Source organism: Ciconia boyciana, chromosome 27, assembly GCF_034638445.1.
Source record: "Ciconia boyciana chromosome 27, ASM3463844v1, whole genome shotgun sequence".
Taxonomy (NCBI): domain Eukaryota; kingdom Metazoa; phylum Chordata; class Aves; order Ciconiiformes; family Ciconiidae; genus Ciconia; species Ciconia boyciana.
This window is the reverse complement of record NC_132960.1, coordinates 1,279,606-1,303,927: the sequence shown is the minus strand read 5'-3', so window position 1 is coordinate 1,303,927 and position 24,322 is coordinate 1,279,606. Positions and strand designations below refer to the sequence as shown.

The following is a 24,322-nucleotide window of genomic DNA, read 5'->3' as shown; positions in this document are numbered from 1 at the left end:
TGCGGTTCCAAAACCAGCTGCCGAGAGAAGGCCTTTGGGAGGAGAGCAGTGAGCCAGACAGCAGGCTCCCTGGCAGCGCTGGATGGAGTTCAAGGAAAATTGTTTGCCTCACCACCCTCCTGTAAGTTAACAGTAGATGGTGACTAACAGGAAAGAAACTTCACCGTGGTGTAAACACAAAAATGTTTGTATTTGCCTTCCAGATGGGCATTAATGTTATCTGATTATAGTTTCTCGAGTTGTGTCGCTTCTGCATCGCCTCCTTAGAAGACAGTGAATTATTGTTACGAAGCATGAATTATTTACTAGCTCTATAGACTGGGCCTGGTTTTCCACCCCGTCTGCACGTGAAGCCAATGAGGTTGTGAGTGTGTAAGGACTCTGCCGAAACGGGAAATGTCTTGACGGACGTCCATGGCACTGGCCACTTCACCAGCCGGGCATTTCAATTAAATGGCTGGGTCTTGTGGGAGTAGGGCAGAGCCAACCTCAGGAAAATTATCTAATCGGAGCATTAGCAGTAATTTACATCCCGTCAAGGCCTGGTTTCAGAACCCTGAGCTCCTGGAGGATATCCAGGTACTCAGCAGGTCTGAAAATGAGGCTCAGAAGTCTTTTGTACTGCAATTTCTCTATTGCTTTGATATCTCAGTTTAAAGCGATGAGCACACTAAAAATTAATGAGCAGATTTGGAGATAAAGAGGTCTGTAAAACAGGGATAATACTTAACTGCTTCACAGGGGGCACAAGGATTAATGAGTTAATGTTTGCAAAGTGCTTTGAAGATGAGAAGCGCTAAGTCTGATTACATCTGGTGGGTGAAGCAGATGAGGATGAAGAAGAGGTTCTCAATTCCATCCTCTAGCTACCAGGGACAAGGTCTCGCTAAGTGTCATAATAAATAACGAACTGAAGGCGGTTTGCTCCCGTGCTGTCCCTGGCGGTTTGGAGTCGGGTAGCCCCTGGCAGCAGATGGGTTTCCAGAACAGATTCCGCGGTCTGTAAATAGTCGCTTCTCATTTATTCTGCTCGAAGTTACTTCCTCGGTTTCTGCTACTTTTGTTTGCTTTTCTTTCGTGCGTGTGTCTCTTGGAGATGCCAGTCAGCAAAAAGCCCGCAGAACCTGCCAGCTGGACCCACAATTTGCAGTACGGCTTGTGCTACTGTTCCTAATCTCTTCAACGGACCCCGATTATTTCTTTCGCTGACTTAAACACCCCCGATTTGTGAGACCATAATTGCAGGTAATGGTGTTAAGCGGGGCCTGGGTTCCCTTGCGGGGCAAGCAGCAGCGATCTGCAGCAACATGCTACTGACGGGGACCCTGTGGGCTGAAAACCGTATCCTTCACCCAAACCAAACCCACTGCAGAATGTTTTAATTCTTTAATAGGATACAACTTGATCACCTCAGATCCCCAGAACAACCCTTGTTCCCTAAGTGGGCTGTGATAAGTTTTGTGGATCTTTCCCTTCTAAAGTGAAATGGTTTCAAACTGGTTTTTCCTTGCAGGAGTCCCCTCCATGGCGGTGTTCTCCACTGCTGCCCCCGTGGGTCTGCGTAGCGCCAGCCGGCCGAGGCACACGCGAGCAGGATTCTTGTGTTCAGGGCTTTCGGTAGGTGAGATTTGGCCCTTTCTCCGTCAGTCTGACACTGCAATCTCAGCGGCCTCATCTCCACAACGTGACTATTGAATATGCAGCGCACAGAATAAACCGCTCAGGCTCCAGCGGGCTCAACTGGGCCCTGCCCGTGGAGATGGGCTGGCGTCGCGGCCTAGCCTGACAGAGACACTGCAGTGGATTTCTGCCCGTTCTATATCGGCGCTGTCTGGAGGAAATCCTGCGTCCTGTGACGGTTTTCACCGGAGCCAAGGCTTCTCTCCTCTTCCCAGCCTCTCCCCACCCGTTCCCGGCGGTGGAAGCCCTGGCAGCCGCCCCGGCCCCTTCCCCGCCTGGGGCCACGTCCCCGTCTTCCCCGTCTGTGAGCAAGCTGGGGGTGAAGGGCGCGCCGTGACGGCCGAGGGAGGCAGTCCCGCCCCGGGGGTGCTGGCAGCGGCCTCGTCCCCGGAAACCTGCTCCGGCCTGGCCTCCCCAGCACGCCGGGTGCCACCGGGGGAAGGGAGCGGGGAGGCCGGGCGCTGCCCGGCTCGGCAGTGGCCCCTGCGGGCCGCCGGGGGCAGAGCCGCACCGGGGCTGCGGAGCCCGGGCGGGCCCTGCGACGGAGAGAGCCGGCCCGCCGCTGGGCGGGGGATCCGCCTTCGCTTTGTGGAAGAAAAAAGTATTTTGGATTCTTTCATTGAAAAACCAAAGCAAGCCCCAGGCGCGGGAAGGTCGGAGCCCCCGGCTCTGTGCCTCTGCTCTGCGGGGCAGCCCACTCCCGCCCGCGGGGGGCGCCGGCTCCCCCCGCGCAGTGGTGCAGCCGCCGCGCCCCCTGGCGGAGTGGTTCCTTCCCGCTCCCGCGCGCAGGGAATGGGCCGGGCCGGCACCGCCCGTGCCCCGGAAGCGCTCGGCGTGCTCCGGAAGAGGCGGTGGGCGGCGGAGGGAGGGAGGGGGCCGGGCCCTGGCGGCAGCAGCCGGAGGCGGAGCCCGGGTGTCCTTATCGCTGGCGCTGGCGCGGCCGCCGCCGGGCAGCGGGGAGCGCGGCGCGGATCGCGGGCCCGCCGGCCTGGGCGCGGGCGGCAGGATGCTGCTCTTCGTGGAGGTGAGGCGCGGCGGGGCGGCGCGGGGCCGGGCCATGTGGCGGGAGGCTGCGCACGCCGCTCCGCGCCGCCGGCCGCGCCGGGGGGAGGGGACGGGGCTGACACAGCAAATCCGGGGGCGGCGGGCGCGGGCCTGGCGGGCGGGGAGGGGGCTCGGCGCTCTGGAAGGTTCCGCCGGTGCCGGGGCCTCCGCGTGGGGGCGGCGGGGGGGGGGGTGAAAGGCACCGCGGTGACCTTCCGGGGGAGCCGCCGCACCGCGGCCTGCCGTGAAGGTTACGCGCGGCGCGGGCCCCGGGGCGGCCGGGGCCGCCGCGCCAGCCCCGCTCGGCGGCGGGCGGGACTCGCGGGGCCTCCTGCGCTTCGGAGGGGGGCGGCGGGGAGCGGGGCGGCCCTGGCACCGGCGGGGCGGGCCCGGCCCCGCGCCCCTCGGCAGCACACGGCCGCCGCGCCGGGCTGCACGCCGGCGCTTTCGACTGGGCCCGAGCGCGCTGGGAGCGGCGGCGCGGCCCGGGCGCGGCGTCAGCGTTAAATCCGTTAATTAAATACCCGGGGTTGATGGCGGGGGGGTGATCTACGGCAGCGGGGGGAGAAGGTTCGGCCGGCGCAGCGGCCCTGCCGCTTCTGAGCGCGCCGGGCCGGGGGCCGTGTGGGGGCGAGGAGCCCGGCTGCGAGCGCGGGCGGCCCGTCCCCCGGCGCGGAGGTCAGGCGGGGAGGGCGCGGGGGGCGGGCGGGCCGGTGCGTCCCTCCCGGCGGCACACGGGCTCTTCGCGGGGCAGGGCGGGCGGCGGGCAGCGTCTTGGCCCGGGCCTGGGTCGGCAGCCGCTGCCCGTGCCGGTGCTTCACCTACTGACGGCGTTTGACGGGTTTCGGTGAAGCGGTTTCAGCATTTGCCGGAGAAACCCAGGCAACTGCGCTGGTTCTTTAAACTTTGCGGTAGGTTTTGTCCAGAAAGCGTACAGAGCAAACAGCTGCTGGGTTAATTAAGAGACCACTGAGAGAAGCCAGTCGATCGCTAAGGGTGTATTCACTTGAAGTGTGGTGGTCTTGTACGTGAATAGTGACATATATTCCGCAGTTAAGAACCTCTAAATAAAAAGGCTTGGGAAACACCTTCTCTTTCGTAAACTAATTGCCTCAGTTCTGAACTGAATGTTACTTGACTTGCACTGGGAGGAAAAAAGGTGTCACAAACGCAGAATGACAGGTCTTAAGGATTTGGTTTTACAGTATTTAACTTGAAGAGGAACTGCTCAAGCTGATCGGAGCTGCAGCCCGATGACGGCAGCCAGGAGCTGCGAGCAGCCAACCTCATCCGAGGCCAAGCGTGGCGGAGAGGAGCTGAGCCTGCGAGACGGAGGTGGCCCCTCCGAGCAGCAGGCGTGCGAGGCAGGAACCCGCAGTGGTGTCATGGAGCGGTTGTGTTGTGGATGGGGCTCGGGCTGCTCAAAGGGAGCTGAAGCAAATCAGAAGCCTGCGAAGCCAGGCAGCGCACGTCCGGGTGTTTAGTGAATCCTTTTATAGCACAAACTTGACTTACTTTGGTAGCTTTGTTTGATCTCCTTTCTCTTCCACCGATAGCGTTGCGAGTTAGTTTCTGTGACCTTCATTCAGGAAGCATCGATAATGTTCAATTTTGAGCTCCTGAGGACAGTCCGGAATTTCCGAAGGTGCCTTTTCGCTGCCAGGACAGGGAACTTGAGCTCTTGACCAGGTGTTCTGAAACACTGCAGTCGGATGCTTGAAAGCAGACTGCAGCGTTTATCTCGGGATCTTTGGGGTTGCCTGAAAACTAAGGTACAGAACAGGATTGTGTTAGAAGTCCTGAAGCTTCCGAGAGGATTAGCTGGCTTGCTTTAGCTGTCAGCGTTATATTTTAGACTTAAGTGAAGTGTGCACGTGGCGATTGTGAATCGATTCCTTCACAGTGTGCTCAGTGGAATGCTGTTTTCCTTTAATATCTTCTAGCTCAAAAAACTTGCTGCAGCGAGGGAACGGTGTAGGGCTCGTGCTCTTTTTCACGCATTAATGTTTGGGGTAGGTCTTGTTTTTCACTTGCAGCCGGGGCCAGCATGCTGTTAACAATTGATAATGAAGGTGCTTTGGGAATGTTATTAAATGCATTGTGAAAAACTTAATTGATAATGGCTTGCTGTGCCTGCTTTGGGTTTTGGTCAGTTGGGTATGTGTTCCTAATTCATTATATTAGTAATTTATTGGGAAAATTGAAATCTGTGCATTTCAGGTGGGTGAAACGCTGCCCTAATTGTTGCCAGCGATGTTTCCTAGCTAGAAAACCAGGACTGTGTGAAGCACTGAGTATTGCTGGCCCTCTTTTTTAGCAGGTGAGGCTTCCTGCTTCCCTCTAGGTGACAGACCCCCCACATTGTCTCTGTTCATACAGAAGGGATGGACACCGTTGACACAAGTGAGGGTGGTACTATCTTCCTACGGCACAACTGCACGTTTGCTTTACCGAGGGGTAAAGGAGGCAGCCCTAGTCCTCGGGTGCTTGTGCTGGCTAATGAAAAGAACGTGCTGCAGTCAGTGCAAGTAACGCTCTGTGACCATTAAAGTTCACGCGTGTTTTGAGAATTACCTGGGCCGTTCAGAGTACCGAACCGTTCTTACGTGAGATCCATCAGTCAGCTCCAAAGGAGTTCTGCGTGTTGCTTTTGGTGTGACAGCAGCTTCCTCTCTTTTTTTTTGGTTTGCTTCGCAGCCTGGGTGAGCTTTGGAAAGGTGACAGGTAACTGCACTGGCGCGTGTCTGAGTCCGCTGCAGATGCTTCTTTCCCTGCCCGTCGCGTCCCCCGGCCAGCACAAGGCTTCTCTTTGCCAGCCTCCCATAGGTTTGCTGACCTTTGGGTTTTTTCTATCTGCTTACATTTCCAGTTCTGGAAAATGTTTAGATTCTCACCTCACGAGTTTTATGAAATTCTCTTCTAGATTTTTCCCTTAGCTTTCCTTCTAGAGAGTCCGTCTGCTCTGGGAAATCTGTCACAAGCTCAGTGTTAAGATTTGGGTTGCAGGGTAACTTGAATTAATATTGAAATAGAATGCTTTAAAAGAAACTCTGAGTACTTTCATTTTTGTTGGCTTAATTGAATCTGTTAAATGTAATTTAGACTGTTGCAATAAGAAAAATATTCTTTGCCATCCTTTCAAAATGATGCTTCGATAGTAAATTTTGAGGAATTGCTGGAGGAGAATCTTTGATTCACATTTGCCGAAAGTGAGGTAAACTAGAGGGAAGCTCTGCTGAGGAGGACAGCTTTGTCAGCGCGTGGATACCAGCGAGTGTTCCTAACCTTTGTAACTCTGTAAAGCTTTAACCTCATCATGAAAGTTCCCGATAGCAGCTGGGAGGATTGTTCTGCAGCCAATCAAAGGGGCTCGGTATTTGTTAGCCTCAGTTAAATAAGCAAGAATTGATATTTTGGCCTTCTCTTCAGAAGAGCCGCGTGCCAGAATGGAGTGGCGCTGCTCCTGGCACATAGCAGACTGTATTTTTAAAAAGCTTATGTAAATTAGGGACTTTCTATCCTCTCAGAGTCCATGGTGTCTTGCTATTAAGATGGATGACATCAGGGCCGGGTCTTGCAGAATTGCATTACATGTCATTAAGTCTTTCTAGAACAAAGAGGAAGTAGCCCATGCTCTGTTTCAGGTGTGTATTTCAGCCGTTGTATTAATAGCCCATTCATCACTTTATCAGCCTGAATCTATTTAGTTTCTTAGCGCTTTTCACTTGGACCTGTGATTTCTGAACTCCTGTGTTACCACGTGTGCTGTTCGGTATTTGCTAAAGCGAGTAACATCTTCTGCCGTACTCAGGGTTGCTTTTTACTTCTGATCAGCTCCAGAAGTGTAGTAATCTCCCTAAAGTGTTTCAGTTTCACTTTATCATACTTATTCCTTAAAATTACTTTCAGCTTGAGCTAAACGCTAACCTCAAAGATGTAAGGTAGTGAGGCAGTGTTTATTTTTATAAAATAATGAATCATCTCCTGCATGTGTCTTATCTTTTTTGCTTTGATGAAACATAAATTCAAGGAAATGGCATCTGCTGGTTTTCAGTTCTTGAGCAGGTACCCACGCTGACAGGTATGCTGCGTCCCAGGGGTGACGAGCAGTTGAGCCGAGTTAAGTTTTGAACTTGCTGAACTGCATCGGCAGTGAGAGTATGTGGGTGCAACAGGTTACCAGGTTTTTCTTCTAAGGTTGTTTTGTTGGAGAACAACTACTCTGAAAACGAAGAAGGGAAATGTACCTCTGTCCTTTCGCACTGAACTATTTCTAGTTCTTCTTTCTGTTTCCAGCTATATTCTTCTGCTAAGACTAATGAACAAAAGGGGGAAGGCTCCGTCACTGTGTGGATTAAATCAGCGGTGCATGGGGGATTTTGAATCCCAAAGAGGGCCTTGCAAAAGTTCTGATCTTTGTTTCTTCTTCTCTCGTGGTTGTCTTGAACCTCTCCGGTGTTTGGAGGCTTTTCGTTACTGAATTTGGGCTTCCAGCAAATGGCTTTGGAACTAGGTGTGACCTTGGCAGAGGAATTATCTCTAAAGCTATTGCAACTGCTTCCTTATCCTTTTGCTTTATGTTTGAGGCCTGGTAGTAAGCCACTCCTTAATTTCAGAATCCAGGAGGCTGGTCTCTGAAATATCAAACTTCCTTATTTGTGAATTTGTGAGATAGGAGCTAGGATTAATGGCTTTCGCCTTTTAAATTCAAGCAAATGGCGTGAATGAAGTGGACTACCTATCGTTCAATGTCTGAAGGAACCTGTTCGGAGGAAACTGTTTTAGTTCCTTGTAGGGTGTTAGGAATTCTTGGGAGGAGAATTTCTGCAAAAGCATAGTTTTCTTGTCGGTGTGGAAGTAGTTTTGTCATGGTAGAGCAAAAGCCATTACAATGTTTATCCTCTGTGCTGTTGCTGGGTTATCAGACGCCTTACTCGCATGCCTTTGAGCTTCTGAGCAGCCGTCAGGAGGGGACCTTGGAGGGCGCCATCTTTTGCTGTAGAAATAAGTGTCTGTCAGGTTCCAGGTTGGAATTGAGCTATTTCTCTTGTCCGTCTCATCGTTTACGCTCTTACTCTAATTATGGCCGTTGTTGCCCAGTCTCAAAGTGAGATGATCCTGTTGCGCCCTCCCAGCAGGCTGCGATGGTGTGTATGTTTGTCTTGGCACTTCAGAAACTGTAATCTCCTTGGTTACAGCTTTAAGAAAATTATTAGCATACACTGATGTGTGTGAGGTGTAGGTAAACTCATGGGGAAATCGGGTAGTACTTGGGTAAGTTCATGAGGAATCCTGGCATAGCACAGGTGATGCTTGGTTAGTATAGATGTCACTAATTCAGTAAGTCATTAGTTTCTTCTCCTTGAAATATGTTTTTTTTACCTTCCTTTCTAGGAAGGGGTCTGGAGGAGGGAAAATTTCCCTTTCTGGTGAAAGGGGACTGGAGCATTATGACAGTCAAGTCTTTAAAAGCTTGTGAGTTACCAGAGTCCTTGACGGCTAGCCGCTTCCTCTGCTGATGTTGTCGGATGTCAATAAAGAGAGGTTGAAGGCAACACTTCTTATGGAGGTAGAAATGAAATACTTGGAAAATACCAAGGATTTTCCTGTTTTGATTAATGAAAAATCACATAGGTGCTTAATAGCTGGTTAGACACTTGAGATGTGGAACTCTAGAAAATCACTAAATTCACCTATATTGTCTGGCTTGACTTCTAAAGCATCATGGGATTATTTTTCCTAATAAAAGTGTTCTGGTCTCTTCAGCAGGTAACATCGAAAGGTGCTGGCTTAAACCCTAACGCAAAAGTGTGGCAAGAAGTACCCCAAGGGAGTGGTGAGGCTGTGCCACCAACAAATGGCGCAGAGCACTCATGGCAAGAAACAGCGGCTGCACAAGGGACTCACGCCGAGGGTGAGTTGTCGTGGGCCCAGGGTGAAACACTAGCTGTGATATGTCCCTTGCTAGATAGTGCTGAGGGATCTCTGTAAGAGTTCAGCAGTGAGAAGCAACCTCTTGCTCTTGTCCTTGAGGTCGTTAGTGCTGATGTAGCAACGAGTATGAACGTGAGAAAGCAGTAGGCAGGTTATAGAGATTACAGGCCTGACCGGTGAGCTTTGGTTTAGGGATTCAAGGTGTCCAGAGCTGCGCTAGGACAGAATACTTCAGCAGGTAACAGGATCTGAGGGGCCCGGTGATGACTGAGTAACGCGCTAAGAGGGAAACAAGATGCTAAATGTGTAGAAATGGACTCATGACTTGTATTGTTCACCATTGCTGCACTTTAGCGTACACTTGACCCTGTGAACAGGAAGATAAGATCTGAGGGCCACCTACAATCCTGGTAGATCACTGAAGGTGCCGCTGAGAACTGTTAGACAGTAGCGCTTGTACTGGAGTGAGAACTGCAAAGCATCTATGATAAGCTCCTTTCAGTTTAGTCTATTCCATGTCAGTCCCCATTTTCCATACTCACCATGTGGTCAGTCCTGTTGTCCAGAACTAAATATTCAAATGGTTTAACTCTTCTGATTTGGCTTAGAGTTGATATGAAGCCAATTGTATAGCTGAGGTTACTCAAAATACGGCAGAGGCCTGTTAAGTAGGAAGCGGAAGATTCCTTGGAAAAAGGTTTAGGAAAACTTAGGGATAAAGAAGGAAGGATTCACATTTGTGTGCCCTGTCAAAAGTTTCTGGTAAGTCAGCAGAAGTGAAGAGAGGGTACTGAGCTTGTGCATTGGCTGAGAGAAACTCATTTGTCTCTTCATAACAATGTGAAGCAATCATGGCAGTGTTATGCTGCTGGAAAATTAACGGTAGTTTTTCCAAATAAGTTGTTCTTGCTTTTAATTTCTGATGTAAGTAGTTGAATAGTATCACTTCTCAAAGTATGTTTCCTAGTGGATTCGTCGTTAGTGTGGAAAAGATCTAGCAGAGCAGTTGATTTTTTTGAACAATCTCCTTTGCGTGACTGTCAGATTAAACTGACATTGCACTTGTTTCTATCTCAAGCAGCTGTGGTGAAGACTAAGCTGAGGTGTCCTGAATAAGAGATTGGCCAATTTCAATGTCATTCCACTGTGGTTTATAACAATCACCAGGTGCTCCCGAGTCCTTTATATAAATAAGAATCATGTAATGCGTCGAAGTGATGTAAGCTATTTTAGTGCTTTGTTTTTAGGAACCTCGTTCAAATACTTTAAATTTCAGGTGGAAAGCCCATTTTTTAGATCCTCTGCCACTTTGGGGATCTTACAATTTCACAATCCTGTTATTTACTTTTCCCCGAGACCCTAGTGCAAACCAGAAGATCTTCCTGAAATTGGAGAGGTAGAAAGTGCTCTCCAGTACAAAGTAGGCGCTGAAAGTCTAAGAAATGTGACCTAAGTCTAGACACTTCCAGTTACAGCATTCTCGAGTATTTGTTTTAATGTTAGTAGCCAAAAGTTTTCAAATGGAAAATGTTCTGAAGGCTATAGTAGGTTTTCTGTTGATGTGTTCTTTTGCCAGGTAACATAGAGATTTCAGAGGATAGCTGCAAGCAATATGAAGTGATGTATTCCTCATCTTGTGAAGCCACAAGAAATGGCACTGGAGTTGATGAAGCATCTGCAAATGGAATTGTCCTAGCAACTGAAGATCTCGGATACCAAATCTATGAAGTGTCTGGTGAGTATTCAAGTTACAATACCACTGTCAGTGTCTGTAATCCTCTGAAGCCTGCTGCAGTTATGATGTGACTTGCAAATCCAGAGTAGGAACTTCGAAATGTTCCATTCGGTGCATATTCAAGAAGATCCAAGCCTGCCATAGCACTTGGCTGAGTAGGTGAAAACCATGGGATCGAAATTGCTTTGAGAACGTGTAGTATGGTGGTCTTTAAGCGTGTCTCATGACCGTTTCCTCTTGGTCTTACCCAGAAGGATTAATTCTTTTATTGTACAATTAAATGTGTTCTTGCATTGTATTCTTCCCATGAAACTGAGATCTGATGGTGAATGTGGTAACTTTTAGGTGAAGGCAGCTCCACTGTGTCCACAGAAGACATTAGAGAATGTTTGAAAAAACAACTTGAATTCTGCTTTTCACGGTACAGTACAGTTAATTCAACTTTGTATAAACCCTTTATTAAAATTGTTGGCAATTTTTTTCCCTTTTTTGGCTTGATACGTGCTGTCATCTTCATAAAATGTTAACTGTGAGTGAGAGTTGGTTGCAATATGAAACAAGAGTTGCTAAAATGCTGTAGAAACCCTGGGGTACCTTCTGGCTGTTTCAGTCCTGTCCATGCCTCCTTGTCCTTTAGTGAGAATTGAATATGACTTCTGTGCTTCACACTTTTAAGATGTTGAAATAATTTAGCTGTGTATTACCAGAAGAGGTCTCTTTGGCAAGATTCTTTTTGCAGACTAACACCTTTGCAGACTAAAAACTTTGCATGCCAAGCACCGTAACTTCCATTAAGTTTTTTAATTATCTTCTGCTTTGTGTTGATCTGCTAGGATTTTTTTCCAGGAGAGAAAATCCGAGTACATTGTGGCTAGAGTTAGCTGTGAATGGTATTGGTGAATATTTAAACCTGCAGTTATCCTGCTTTTTTGAGGCTTCTGTAAGTGAAGTTCTGGATTTTTATAAAATAGTGGACTTCTGTCTTTTTAGTGAGAATCTTTCAAAGGATCTCTACTTGATGTCTCAAATGGACAGCGATCAGTTTGTTCCAATATGGACAATTGCCAACATGGAAGGTATTAAGAAGCTGACAACTGATATGGACCTTATTCTTGAAGTTTTGAGATGTAAGTCTGGGTGTTTGGTGGCTGTATTAGTAGAACAAAGGATCCTTCTTTGCTTTAGAGAAGTGTATTGGTGTCTCAGCTGGTTATGGCATACTGTTCTGGTAAACGGTGACGGGAGCCTCGTTCTGCAGAGATGTTTGAATAAGTGGCTGTTCCAGGCTCCTGAATTCTAGTTATGCTTTAATAATAATCTGCCTGAATCTGCCCCAGTAAGAGGCTACCCGAAGACATTGCTAGCAGTGAAAGTCTTATTCTGGGAGTAAACCTAGTCTTCTGATTCAGTGCAACAGTTTACTAGAAATGATAAAACTAGAAAAAGCTTATTAGAAAAAGTTAGCTAGAATTCTTCTGACATGCTGTCCTGTGCTGGTTCTGCACATGGCTTCTTGTGGAAACAGTTGCAAGTGAACTTTCTAAGTCTTTATTCTGACTTGATTTCCTTCCTCTTATCTGAACTTCTCTTAGGGCTCTGTCTAGGAATGTTTTTGTATCCTCTTACTTGAATTTGAGCTGGGAGAGAATTGAATTTGGGACTGAGCATTTTAGATATCTGAGCTGTAGATGGAGGCAACATCAGACAAACAGCTAAAACGTGCTGAAAATCTAACAGACTATAGCTGATAAAACAGTCCTTTACCCTGAGTTCAAGAAATCTGGCTTCTTAAGCAGTCCATCGCAGTTCTTTGTGACAAGTTGGATAATGGCGTCTAGTCCTGCTGAGATGTTTTGCAATGCACAACGTCCAATATTAAGCCAACTCTTCTATTTTAATTTTAGCTTCTCCTATGGTACAAGTGGATGAGAGAGGGGAGAAAGTTAGACCAAACCACAAACGATGTATTATCATTCTCCGTGAGATCCCTGAAACAACACCTATAGAGGTAAATAAATAGAAAAGAAAGAAATAAAATCCTGTGGATGTTTTTGGAAGGTATCTTCAACAGTCCTTCAAACAGCAACAGGAAGTGTTGTTTAAAAGGTCAACTGGTATTTAATTTGATTAAACACAGATATTTTTCTTGTAAACTACATAAGTAATTTTTCCTGCCTGGATGTATTGTCAAAGAAGCCAAAGCAAAAACTTGTTGTCATTGTTGTCCCTTCCCATTATTTACTAATGTATTAAAATGCTCTTCAGTAAACTTTTTTCCACCAAAAATTGAGCTAGCTAGGCTTTTCTGGAAGGCAGTTTGAACTGGTCTCTTTTCAGATCCAAAAATAAAATCAGTCCAGGGCATAGCTTGGAATTCAGGCTGAATTTTTGTCACAGTGGTAACTTTACTTGAAGTCAGACGGTTGTTTTGGCAGCAAGAAATGTTACTAAACATTTCTCATTCACTGTGACCCAGTGTGAGCTGAGCTCATTATGTTCAGAGAAGGGAGGATAATAAAATTCCTACTGATATTTGGCTAACAGAATGATTTAGTTCTTTGTTTTTTAAAGTTGTAACACAGGGTGTTTGTCTACTAGCATTTTTAATTAGTTCTTTAATGCAAACCTTGAACAGCTGCTTTGCCCTCTCTTTAAAATCTGATTATTGCAAAGCTGTCAGGTTGCCTTGATTTAGAAATGTTTCTTAGAATCATTCTTGTCTAGATGACTCTTCTGATCAAAGCCATGTTTTTGCTACCTCCTTCATATAGAAGTATCACCAGTTCTACACTGATCTTGATTTTCTTACCAGATGGGCCTGCCGCTTTTTATTTGGGGAGCTCAGTAGGCTGGGATAGTATTCCTGGGTTCAGAAACAGGTAGAGGATAATGTGGTGTCTGGCAGACCTGTCGAGGGAATGAAGGAACATCCCTGATCAAGGGAAAATTGCAGCTGAGGAGCTGGAGTGTCACTTGGTTGGTTTAGTGTCCCATTTACAGCTTAGCGCTAGGTCCCCTTAACTGCCTGACTTCTTCTCTCCCCTAGGAGGTTAAGGCTCTGTTTAAAAATGAAAACTGCCCCAAAGTGATAAGCTGTGAGTTTGCTCACAACAACAACTGGTACGTTACATTCCAGTCGGATACAGATGCGCAACAGGTAAGGCTGCCTTCAACTGTTAATGACATCTCGGTTTTGTTATTAATACTTCCCCTACTCAAGAGAATGGCACGTGTGCTTCCTGCAGCTAAAAGAAATGTTTATTTACTGGTCCCCCTTTTGTTATTTTAAGAGGTTATTGGCAAATTCTAGTTAATGGAGAAAAAAGCTGAGAGATTGTAGGGTTATAATTCCCTTGTCTGCCTCTTGCCTCAGTACTCTCTGGCCATAACTGATGTCTCGTATCCTGAATTTGAAGTGTTAATGAATTTAGCTGGGCTAACAGGGAAGCACATTGCTACACATTCATGTTAAATTGTGTGATATCCTTTGAGAAGTACAATTTTATCAAGATGTTCTAATGTTAATCTTTTTTGTATTTGCAGGCATTTAAATACTTAAGGGAAGAAGTGAAAACCTTTCAGGGCAAGCCAGTAATGGTAAGGCTGCTTTATATGGGGTTTCTGTTTGAATTGAATTATATATTGTTTCTATTTGAACGATAGTATGCATTTGTGGGGAGGAACTAAGGAATTAGCAGCAGGATAGTTCATAGCACTTGCTCTGTAGGCTGTTAACTTGAATGAGGTCACAGGTAGCTTTGAAAAATTACAGTTCAGTGGCTGCTGGTTATTCACAGTGCTGCTTCCCATGAGGTGTGAAATACATTCCTGTTTTGTCTTCCCTTCTCCGCTTTCCCCAGAATCTGGGTCTGCAGAACTCAAGAGAGGGACTCTTGCCATCATGAGTCTCTATCTTGAGTTAGCTGCTCTACAAATAAGGCTGAAGCAAGCTGTTAGTACTGTGAGAGGAACTGTCAAAATTCCACTATAGAAAGCAGTGTTTCTTTTAAACCTGACAGATTCTCTGTCTAAAGCAGCGTGCATGTCCTTCTCTTTAGCACGCTGTAAGAATGTAATCTGTGTTGATTTTTAGCAGAGTTTTTATTTGTAAGCAGTAATCAACCTCCTTGCTCTTCACATCCCTTCTGTTATCATTTCAGTAGGCAAGAAAGACTCCGTGTCCTGCTTCTCCTTTTCTCCCAGCTAATGTATGTGATGTGATTTGATATCTTGCAGGCAAGGATAAAAGCCATCAACACATTTTTTGCTAAGAATGGTTACCGGGTAGTGGATTCCAGTGTCTATACTCAGCCAGTTCAAACACAAGCACAGTTTGCCTCGCCACTGTTTATGCAGCCTGTATATAGTCCTCAGCAGTACTCTATTTACAGCATTGTGCCTCAGACGTGGTCTCCAAATCCTGCACCTTACTTTGAAACACCACTGGTAAGTAACAGCTGATGAAAATGAGGGGAGGTAGCCTGCAATGTCAGTAATAATTCGGTTAATGAATCAATAGGGTTAGTGGGTTTTTCAGCTGTAGTATGCACAAGTTTTCCGGTCAGATCCCTCTGTTTTATGACACTTCATGTTACGCCATGGGCCTGATAAAGCAAGACTGTCAGAGAGGCTGCATGTCTCACCATTGGCTGCCATTTATTTCAAGAAATGTTGGTGTGAAATTCCATTATCCAGTAGCTAGTGTTCTGGAAGAGCTTTGTAGCTCTTCCAGGAACAGGAGGACTCTGATGCTAAAGTAGATGTGCAGACTGTTAACCTGGTGGGGTTTTCTCTTTAGGAGTAAGCTTACAACATACTAGATATGGTAGCCCAGCATAAAAGTACAAGCAGACTAGATGAATAACTGCCGAAGCTGATCTCATAAAACTGCAAACGTTTTTCTTTTTAGTTCAGTCATTGAGACTGTTCTGTCTGTTGCAGGCCCCCTTTCCTAACGGTGGATTTGTGAATGGCTTTAATACACCAGGATCATATAAAACAAATGCTGCTTCTTTGAGTATAGGTCGCCCATTCCATAGAAATCGGTAAGATAGCTCTGTCAGTTGTTTGCTCTCTGAGAACTTTCAGTATTGAGATCCTGAAGTGTTCCTTGCACTTGTAAAATGTAGCGCCTTCTGATGGGACTAGGTTACTTATTTTGTTTATCAAATATGTATGACGTTTTTCAACTTGATTTATAAAATAAAATTAAAATCAAGGTGGCAGCTTAAGATCCTAAAATAATGGACATATGTGCCGGAGAGAGCAAAGGTAACTCCTTTAACAGCCTCAGAGGAATTTCTGCAGACAAATAAATAACTTTCTCTTAAGGTAATACTTCTAATTATGTTTGTTATACGCAGATTATAAACTCCTGCAGCACAAACGTAAGCTTCTCCTGTTGTGTGATTAGTCTTGCAGAGAGCCATTCAGTTTATGCAGCTGAGAGTTGCATGCCCTGACTGCTGTATGCTAAAACTGCTTGATGCTGAGTCTGTTACTATAATTTATTTGCTTTATCCCCATCTTTCCTGATAACCGTAAGGACTCAGATATAAACACCCGGGAGGAGGACATAGCTTTATATTTGCTGGAACAGTACTCTGTAAATACAACGGAGTAGTGATCTGTTTGTGTGGGTGGAAATTGTTTTATTTGCAAGCTCTTTCACAGTATTCGGCATGCGGGCTGGTAGCATGGGAATTGCTTTTTATACTGTTTGAGAAATTGGTTGACAACTGCCCGCACCGTAAGTGGTTTTGTGATGCAGTTAAGGTTTGTGGCTGTTGGCAGAAGGTGAACTTTGGAATTTGGTCTGCGGTGACTCAGCAGAGTCTTAGTACAGGCTGTGAAGCTGGTAGTATGACTCTACTTGGAAGTCAGGGCAGCTGATTCAGTTACAGCTGATCAGCTCTCAACGAAGATATTTTTATAAAGGTTTTTTTTTTTTTTTTGCCTTAAATTGTGCCCAAACTTAAAGCCTGTAAAATTCTCACATATAGGGATCCCCTCAGAAGTATGGATGCTGAAACTGTACAAGAATTGTGTGTACCCAGATATTAACATCTTGAAATGCCCACAAGTTCACTGCTGCCTTGTAGAAAACATCTGTATAATCCTTAAGCTTTTAAAACTCTTTTGGTTATGTTAAGACTTTCGTTTGTGAAACTTCAGTCATTGCGAAGTTAGAGCTTTAGGGTCAAGCGTGTACAGGTTCTGCTGGTCTGTCTTGGTTGGCTTATCTTTCCTGCCAATCTTGCTCAGTCTTTGTGCTAGTACAAAGCTCTGTTTTTGTGGTAATAAATCTTCATATTCTGGAAGCCGATGTTAGTTATGCTTCAGCAGGATTCCTGTGCAAACAGGAGACCTGCTGAGGTAACAGTGAGGCACAGCCCTGAAGGTTTGGCCCAGTGATGATCAAGTATCGCGCTAAGAGAGAACAGGTCCAACAGTCGACTGTCTGGGCAGCCTGCACTTCATGCTTTTCCTTCTTTTTGCTCTCTCACATCATCTCTCCTTCTCTCTGCTTTTTTTTCTTCTTTATCTTTCCTTGTCTTTTCTGCTTTGCTCTTCTGCCCAGACAAGATTGTGGCCTTCTCAATGACGGGTAAGATTATGAGATCTGAGGGCTGAATAATGACTTGAGAATCTTCCATTTTAAGAATGAATTGAACAAAATGGAAGAATTTAGTTAGCTTACCTCCTTGTCCCTATGGTGTTTGCTGATGGAAAACCTAACCTTATTGGGGCCTTAAAACTGGTTCTTAATGCTTCCTGAAGCTGTGAAGTATGAATTAATCTTTGTTCAGCGTATTTTCTCTTGAACTGCAGAAGAGCTCATTTGGAGAGGTTCATCCAGCTGCTGCTTTTGGGTTTCTGTCCTGGCTCATTAAAGTTGATTTGTTTTGTCATACAGGCAGTTAATAGTTAAGTATTGGATTTTTCTCTGTAGCTAAACATTTGTTGAAGCTGGTCATGTTTATTTTGCCCTGATTTGTTGCAACATCCTTGTGGGAAAGGAAGATTGAGTCTTTGTAACAGAGAATTCTCAGTGCTAATATTGGTTAAATTGATATTCTTCTGTCCAGCCATCTAAAACGCAACTTAAAATGTCTTTGGTAAAGCAGACTAATTTGACCACTCAAAATTGGGCTATTAAAAGGTGATTTTTGTTCTGCTTTCTGGTTACATGTGAAATGCCGCAGAACTTCCAGCTGTTAATTGCAAGGCTATGGAGAAGTCCATCAGATAGTGGTGGAGTTCATTTTTAAAATACCACAGGATGACGGCTGAGCAGAAGGGGGAATGTGCTGCTGCTACAGCCACGTCACTTACTGCTCTTCGGATTTAGTGCTAACAAATGACAATTTGTCATTTGTTGAATTCTCCTATTTTGCTTTCTTTTCCTCCCAACTTAAATTCTCTGACCAAGTGGGAGAGAACAAGTTTATTGGTGGAAGCTGGAAGGCAACCACCTCTTTGTTAGGCAGTCTAGGGTCTGTGGCATCCACAACATGCCTTTCCGTATTCACTTAGCTTAAAGAAATGAGAAGCTCCATGATTTATGGTCTGTTGAAAGAAAGGACCCTTCCTCAGGCTGCTCCTTGGTTACTTTCTAAGAGATCGTGTAGTCAAGTGAACTCCTCCCGGACAGGAATCATACATTGGCTGGCAGTGGGAGAATTTCTTCTGATTGCATGGAATGTTATAGTGAGATTGTTTAAAAACAATAAGCATGCAAAATCCTCCTTCTGTCCTTAAATTATGAGATGTGCAGGGTTGACCAGAGGAGAAAGATATAGTTTAAGGTCCTTGCCGAAGCTGGTTGGTGCTGCATGGAAAAGACAGCGAGGTGCAGAAGTGGAAAATAGTCTAAGGCACCTGAATGCTGCTCCAGAAAACTGTTCCGTGTTATGGTAGGTCAGAGTTTTTCTGGGTACTTCTGCGTTTAGGACCCTGAGCCTTAACTTACAGAAACACTGAGCATGCACGGCTGCGCTGATGTTCAAAGGAAATACAGCTTTAATGCTGAATAATCAATAACTGGGTAAAATGTCTGGGGTATTGTTAACTGCAGAGTCAGTGTTGCGGGTGTTTGAGAACAAGAACAGTGAGACTTAAGATCCTGGCTTTTCAAGCTCTTGGGGAGGTGGGCTCTCAGCTCCCCTAGCCTTATCTCCCCTGTTCTCTTCAGCCTGTTTAGTCATCAGCTACTCCTGGCTTCTCGTTTCAGTTCAGTTTTTTTGCTTGTGGCCAGATGGGTTTGTTCCCCAGGCTTGGCTTAGTTCTCCAGATCACTTTCCAATACCCTGTGCCCATGCTGCAGGCCCAGACAGAGGAAGAATCCCTCTTTGGGTTCTTTCTGGCTCTTCTACCATCCCTAGGTTGTGGGGGGGTTTTGTTGGTTGGTTTGGTTTTTGGGTTTTTCCCCCCCTTTGGTACCTGTTGGGCAGTGATCTCGATGTTTTCTTCAAATGGCAACACTTGACAGGAAGGGGAGGTTGCAAGAAAACTAGAACAAAAGGAGTAGATGGAGGTAAGGAAGAACAATTTCTTTGTTCTTGACAAATGTATGTAGGAAACAACTTCTCTGATGGAGTTCCTGAGCTCCCCCTTTCTTGTCAGCTATGGATTAACTGTAGTTGGTGGTAGTTTTGCATCTTGTTCTTTAAACTCTGGATTACACAGCTGCTGCTCTGTGTCCTGCAGTGTGAAGCCTCATTTCCGATCGTCTAACAGCTCAGAACATGCTGTGGAGGGTCCAGCTGCTGTCAGTACCATGCCAATGGGGGATGGACCACTGAACAGAACCAACTCAAGGAATTTTGGTATGGAGCGACATAGCAGTACGTTAACTGGGCACCAAGACCAAGGTTATTCCCAGAAGGATTCTCCTACCGCACAGATGGAGCAGAATGGCGATTATGGCATTGGCAGGGGCAGGTAAAGAACTGTGCGCGCTGCTTTTTGCTGTAACGCAACAATGCAGTTGGGACGTGGTGTTGGAGGTTCAAATGACTTGTGTGAGCCAAGGATCATCGATCACTGGCACAATATATGTTTCTGTAAAGACTGACCAGGAGAAAACTGACACGTAAATAAATCAGGTGTGATAAATACTTAACTGGGAGCATGAATGCTTCCTGCTTGACTGTACAGCTATGAGTTATTCTGACAAACACCGTGCGGTAAGAGAGTGAGGTGTCTTTATTTCAAAATAACCGCCTGATTTGTCCCTAGAATGAAAACAGTTGCTGAAGTTAAGTTGGTATTTGTATTGCTGTAAATAATAAGCAAATCCTCGGCTGGGGAATTTGATGCTCCTCAACATTGTAAGATCAACTGGTTTTATCTTTTTTCTGTTAATTCAGGCTTTAGACACTTAAAAATAAGTGACCAAGACAGATATGTGAGAAATCAGATGAATAAGTTTATTACTATAAAATTATAGGATACGATTCTATAATATTATAGTCTAATTGTCACTGTGCTTGTTCAGCTACAATGCTCTAGGGTACCTCCTCCACAAGGAGAGAAAGGAGAAATTGTTTCCCGTATTGGCTATGTTCCAAGAGTGTAAGAGCTTTGACCCCTCCTGAAGATGGAGAACATCCCAGAACTGTATCTTGAGAAACATCAGTAGGCTGCTGTAAATCCCCTGCCACAGGCTCCCCTTTGTGCAGATGAGTGCGCGCTTCAGCTAGATGAATGCACTTACTGACTTTTTTTTTTGCCTTTAAAGGAGGAACGTTTTCAGAGGTCGGAGGAGACGAGAAGATGACCGGGTTTCAGTAAGTTCCACTTCCCTTACTGCAAGGAGTTGCACAAAGTGCAATGTGTTGGCTTTGTGTTTATTGAAGGAGTAGCATAGTCCTTAAATTCTCAGATTACACTGTGGGTCTTCATTGTTTCTAGGGAATTCCCTGACACTTGCCCAGTGCTTTTAATGCTAGGCGTTATGGCTCTATTAATGGGTATTTTCCTTCTCTAGAGACCTCAGCCTTCAGCAGAAACAAAGACTCAGACACCAAAGTTTGACTTGCTAGCATCAAATTTCCCACCTTTGCCTGGCAGCACAGCAAAAATACCGGGAGAGCCTGTGCTGGAGAGCAGGATGTCCGATATCGTTAAAGGAGTCTGCAAGGAAAAGGTACCCGCTCTTTTCTCTGGCACGCACACAGGAGTAGGTGTATGCTGTGTCTCCCTTCTCCCCTGCTTAAAGAATCGGTTTGTTAGAGCTGCACGTCAGAATGCTTTAAGCCCAAACATCATATTATGTTTGTTAATATAGTAGTGCATTTGCTGTCTTTCTGTTCTTGGATTTCCTTGGCTTTTTGCGGGTGTTTAGCTGAAGCTTCTGTAATTACACTGTTGTAAGCTCAGTACTGTTTTGGAATAAAGCAGGCAAATGAGGAGTGTTGGCTGTTGAAGTAGGAACAGTTTGTGTGTAGTGTAGGCAAGGGCTGTTTCCAGATGAATCTGTTCTTTGAGCTGGTGGGGCTAGGCATTGATAGTCCAGGTGATAGAGCCTTACTTCTTGTTTTATTCGCTGTTTGTTTTGCCCGCATAAAGGGTGATTGCTTTAGAGGCGATGCTCCAAAAGAAGTAGAATTCCTGTAATTGGAACTTGAGCAGCCTTTGGAAATATCCCACTTTTCAGATGTCTTGAACTGGCATATTGAGGAGCAATTGAAGCACATCTGGGGTCTTTCCATATTTTGCAACTTATACTTTCTGTACAGGAAAGCAAAGATTTGCTGCCCAGCTGTCCAGCTCCTGCTCAGGAAGAACAGACGCACAGCACTGTCCAAGAGCCTGTGACAAGCGTGAGTTCACCAAGTGAGACTGAAGCTGTGGTGATAAGGTATGCAGATTGCTGGAATCGAGAATATTAAAATTTGCATGTTCTAGCAAAGACTCTTGCTGGTGCCTGGCAAGGTGGCAATAACGTTTGTTGTTTCTTCTCTGTCTGTGGTAGGCAGCTTCTCTAGAGGCCACTAGATGGAAATAAATCGTGGTGGTAATGGCTGCACCATCCTGTTCTGCAAAAAATGCAGTTGTGGCTTCAAAGAAAGAAAAGACTTTCTCAAACATTAATTTCTGTGTTAGTAGGTTTTAATGTTAAATTGTTGTTGATTTAACAGCACAGTTCAGCCAGACAGCAAACTGGAAGAAGTGTCTGCTCAGAAAGATGTTACAAGCCACGCTTCCCCACCGGTGTGTGTCTCTCCTGTCAGTGCTGCAAAGCCGCCAAGGACAAATACCACTTCCCCTTCTACTAATGCAAGTGCAGCTCCTGCTTTGTTGACGCAGGTAAGGCCCAGAGCCAGGGAGTGAGTGGGGAGCTTCCTCTTGGATGTGCTGAGGTAGCGCTTGGGACCTTCTCTTGTGCAGTTTGCCGCAGCTGTGGTGCAGTCGCTCGCTGTACGTGTTCTTGCTGTTGTGCCTTGACAGCTGTTGTGCCTGGGATAGTCGGGAAGAGCGTAGCGTGGTTATTCTGGTGTGTAATCCTTGCTCTTCTCCCTTGGTCCCAAAGGAGCCACGCAAGCTAAGCTATGCTGAAGTTTGCCAGAAGCCCCCAAAGGAGCCTCCTCCGGTTCCTGTTCAGCCTCTTAGGGAACATCGCACCAACATAGTTCCCCCTGCCAAAAATGAAGAAAACGGCACACCTGAGAGGGCTTCGGAGAAGGCTCATGACAAGGTTGAAGGTCGAATGAAGGATTATTCTGGGTTCCGAGGCAACGGGCCTCCCAGGGGAGCTGCTGGGAAAATCAGGGAACAGAGGCGCCAATTTGGACGCAGATCATCGCCTCAGGGAGCACCTCGACGTATCGGCAAGGAGCAGTATGTGCCACCCCGGTCACCAAAGTAACACTTGTCCAGCCAATTATTCTCTATTTAATTTGAGCTGTGGACTAATAAGCAGCAAAGGAGACTGTGAGAAAGAAGTATTCATGAAGGGGAATACTGAACTGGAGCGTGGCTTGTGTGGAGAAGTTGTGGAGGGTCCCAAAATTCATCTCTAAAAGTGATTTCACAAATGCTGGAGGATTCCAATCAATATAAATATAGAGATTATAATTTTTGTATTTTTGTTTTTAATTTGCGGAGGGTTTCCTGCTTGAAATCAGTTTTGGGGTTGTGAACTAGCATTTTGACAAAGTGAAAGAATATGAATTGACAAATTAACCTGTCCCTCAGTGTAGGAGGAAAAGGATAAGAGAATATTATTTTTGAAAAACGAGCATTTCTGTAAAATTAGAACTTTTTTTAACCTATTTAACATTTGGCTTGTCGGATGATGTGTCTGCCATTGATGGCCTTGCACTGCAGAGCACGTCTGCAGCTGAGGTGCTTGGTCAGCGTGTGAGTGGAACGAGTGCAGCCAGATACTGTTGTCATGACTTAGTCACTGATGATAAAACCTGAATGTACTACTGTAGTAAACCTTGTGTTTCCAGCTTGAAGTATAGTCTCTTGACCTTACTAATAATTCATTCAGCAAGCTTTTTAAACTATAATTTTTACAGGATACTGGATTGTAGATCAGAGCACATGGACAGCAAAAATTGTCCTCTAGACACAATTGGACGGAGGCAGAAGGGAGCACGTCAGAATCTTTAATTTGCCCTCTTTCCTCGCCTCCTTTTGAGGGCAACTTCTTAGGTTTGGTTGGGTTTTTTCCTCGCTTGTTACTCTCTCTAATCTCTTTATTACAGACTTTTGTGCATTTATCTTGGTATGTTTTCCTGAGGCAGGCCCAGTATAGGATTGATGGGTGGCTACGCAGTATGTGATCTTAGCTTCACCAGTAAAGAGCCTGGAATTCCAGTTGCAGATGTGGAATTCTGCCTTGCAGTGGGAACTCTGGGCACGGAGTTCTGCGTGCCCCACCAGGGTTAACCTGATGTCTCTCTGAACAGCTGGCAAATCAGAGACGTGGCTGGGTTTTCTGTATACTGACCTATCTTTGTGTTCTGGAGTAGGGTATTGGATGCTGTATACTAGAAATCAGGGTTTATATCTACTGGGAACTCATTGTTTACAGCTGATGTAGTAGCAACTGACTTTTTTTAACTGTTTAAAGTGGAACTACAGGTAAAGAGTTAAACAAAACCCCTCATGTTCAGAGAAGCTCCTTGAAAGGTAGCGTCTTGCCTAGCTGTATGCTGACGAAATTTGCAACACTATTGTGCAGTAAGTGGTTAAGTTTAAAGGTGATTACTGTAACAACCGAAATAGGAAAATTCAGTGCATTAATCTGCCAAAATCAGCATGCCAGGGTTCAAAGTTCTGTATAAAGTGTTAGGGAAAAGTAGCTTCCAGAAGTAAGAATCACACTTTCTTTTTTAGTGAATAGCAAGTGTACAAATTTAAAGTCGTAAGTTGTGAACACTGGAAAACTCAATTGTGATATATACCGTAAACATCTTAGTAATATATGCTAGTGTTGCCATTAGAATGAATGTAAGTGGCAGTTAAAATAACTGTGAAAATTTTCATCTTCTGATTTCTTAGCCAGATAACCCGTGGCGACTTCTTACTCAGTAGGCATTCTCTATCAACTGCTTTGAGAACACTCATATCTATTTTTATAAATATATATATAAAGCCAGAGTTGTCATTTCTCTAACTTATTATTCAGCTTGGCAATTGCTTTGATTTGATTCATAACACGATATAATGTATTTATGCAGTTAACTGTTCATTTCTACGCATGTTATATATACACATATATATATATTAAAAAAAACCAAAATCATTATTCACTTTTAAACTACCTGTACTGGGTTTGGGAGGTTTTTTTAATTTAGTAAAAAAATCGTTGATCACATCTACAGTTTAGGGATGCTTACAGAACCCTTCCCATTTGTTTCGATAATGCTAACGTTTGTTGGAACGATAGAGAAGTTTAAATGTTTAAAAGTG

The 24,322-nt window shown here is 45.4% G+C and overlaps 1 protein-coding gene across 8 annotated transcripts; it reads left to right on the top strand.

Annotated features, from left to right (window-relative positions):
* The first annotated feature begins 2,549 nt into the window (after positions 1–2,549).
* On the top strand, positions 2,550–22,860 carry LARP4 (La ribonucleoprotein 4). Of its 8 annotated transcripts, XM_072847059.1 has the most exons (18): positions 2,564–2,704; positions 8,119–8,293; positions 8,491–8,638; positions 10,235–10,393; positions 10,739–10,814; positions 11,384–11,520; positions 12,298–12,401; positions 13,440–13,550; positions 13,937–13,990; positions 14,630–14,839; positions 15,335–15,438; positions 18,163–18,309; positions 19,103–19,336; positions 20,136–20,184; positions 20,385–20,543; positions 21,136–21,257; positions 21,538–21,706; positions 21,930–22,860. In XM_072847059.1, exons 2-18 carry the CDS (start codon positions 8,243–8,245, stop codon positions 22,263–22,265), a joined length of 2,370 nt encoding a protein of 789 aa, XP_072703160.1. In that variant the 5' UTR covers positions 2,564–2,704; positions 8,119–8,242; the 3' UTR covers positions 22,266–22,860. The 8 variants fall into 8 exon arrangements, with proteins under 8 accessions (XP_072703162.1, XP_072703164.1, XP_072703165.1 ...); XM_072847061.1 differs by lacking the exon at positions 8,119–8,293 and having other exon boundaries at positions 2,550–2,704; XM_072847062.1 differs by lacking the exon at positions 18,163–18,309 and having other exon boundaries at positions 2,566–2,704.
* The last annotated feature ends 1,462 nt before the right edge of the window (positions 22,861–24,322 follow it).

Coding starts and splice junctions, on each gene's coding strand:
- LARP4 (XM_072847059.1), top strand. CDS start 8,243: ATGTTGTCGGATGTCAATAAAGAGAGGTTGAAGGCAACACTTCTTATG. Junction 13,991..14,629: donor TTCAGGGCAAGCCAGTAATG/GTAAGGCTGCTT, acceptor GATATCTTGCAG/GCAAGGATAAAAGCCATCAA. Junction 14,840..15,334: donor CTTACTTTGAAACACCACTG/GTAAGTAACAGC, acceptor TGTCTGTTGCAG/GCCCCCTTTCCTAACGGTGG.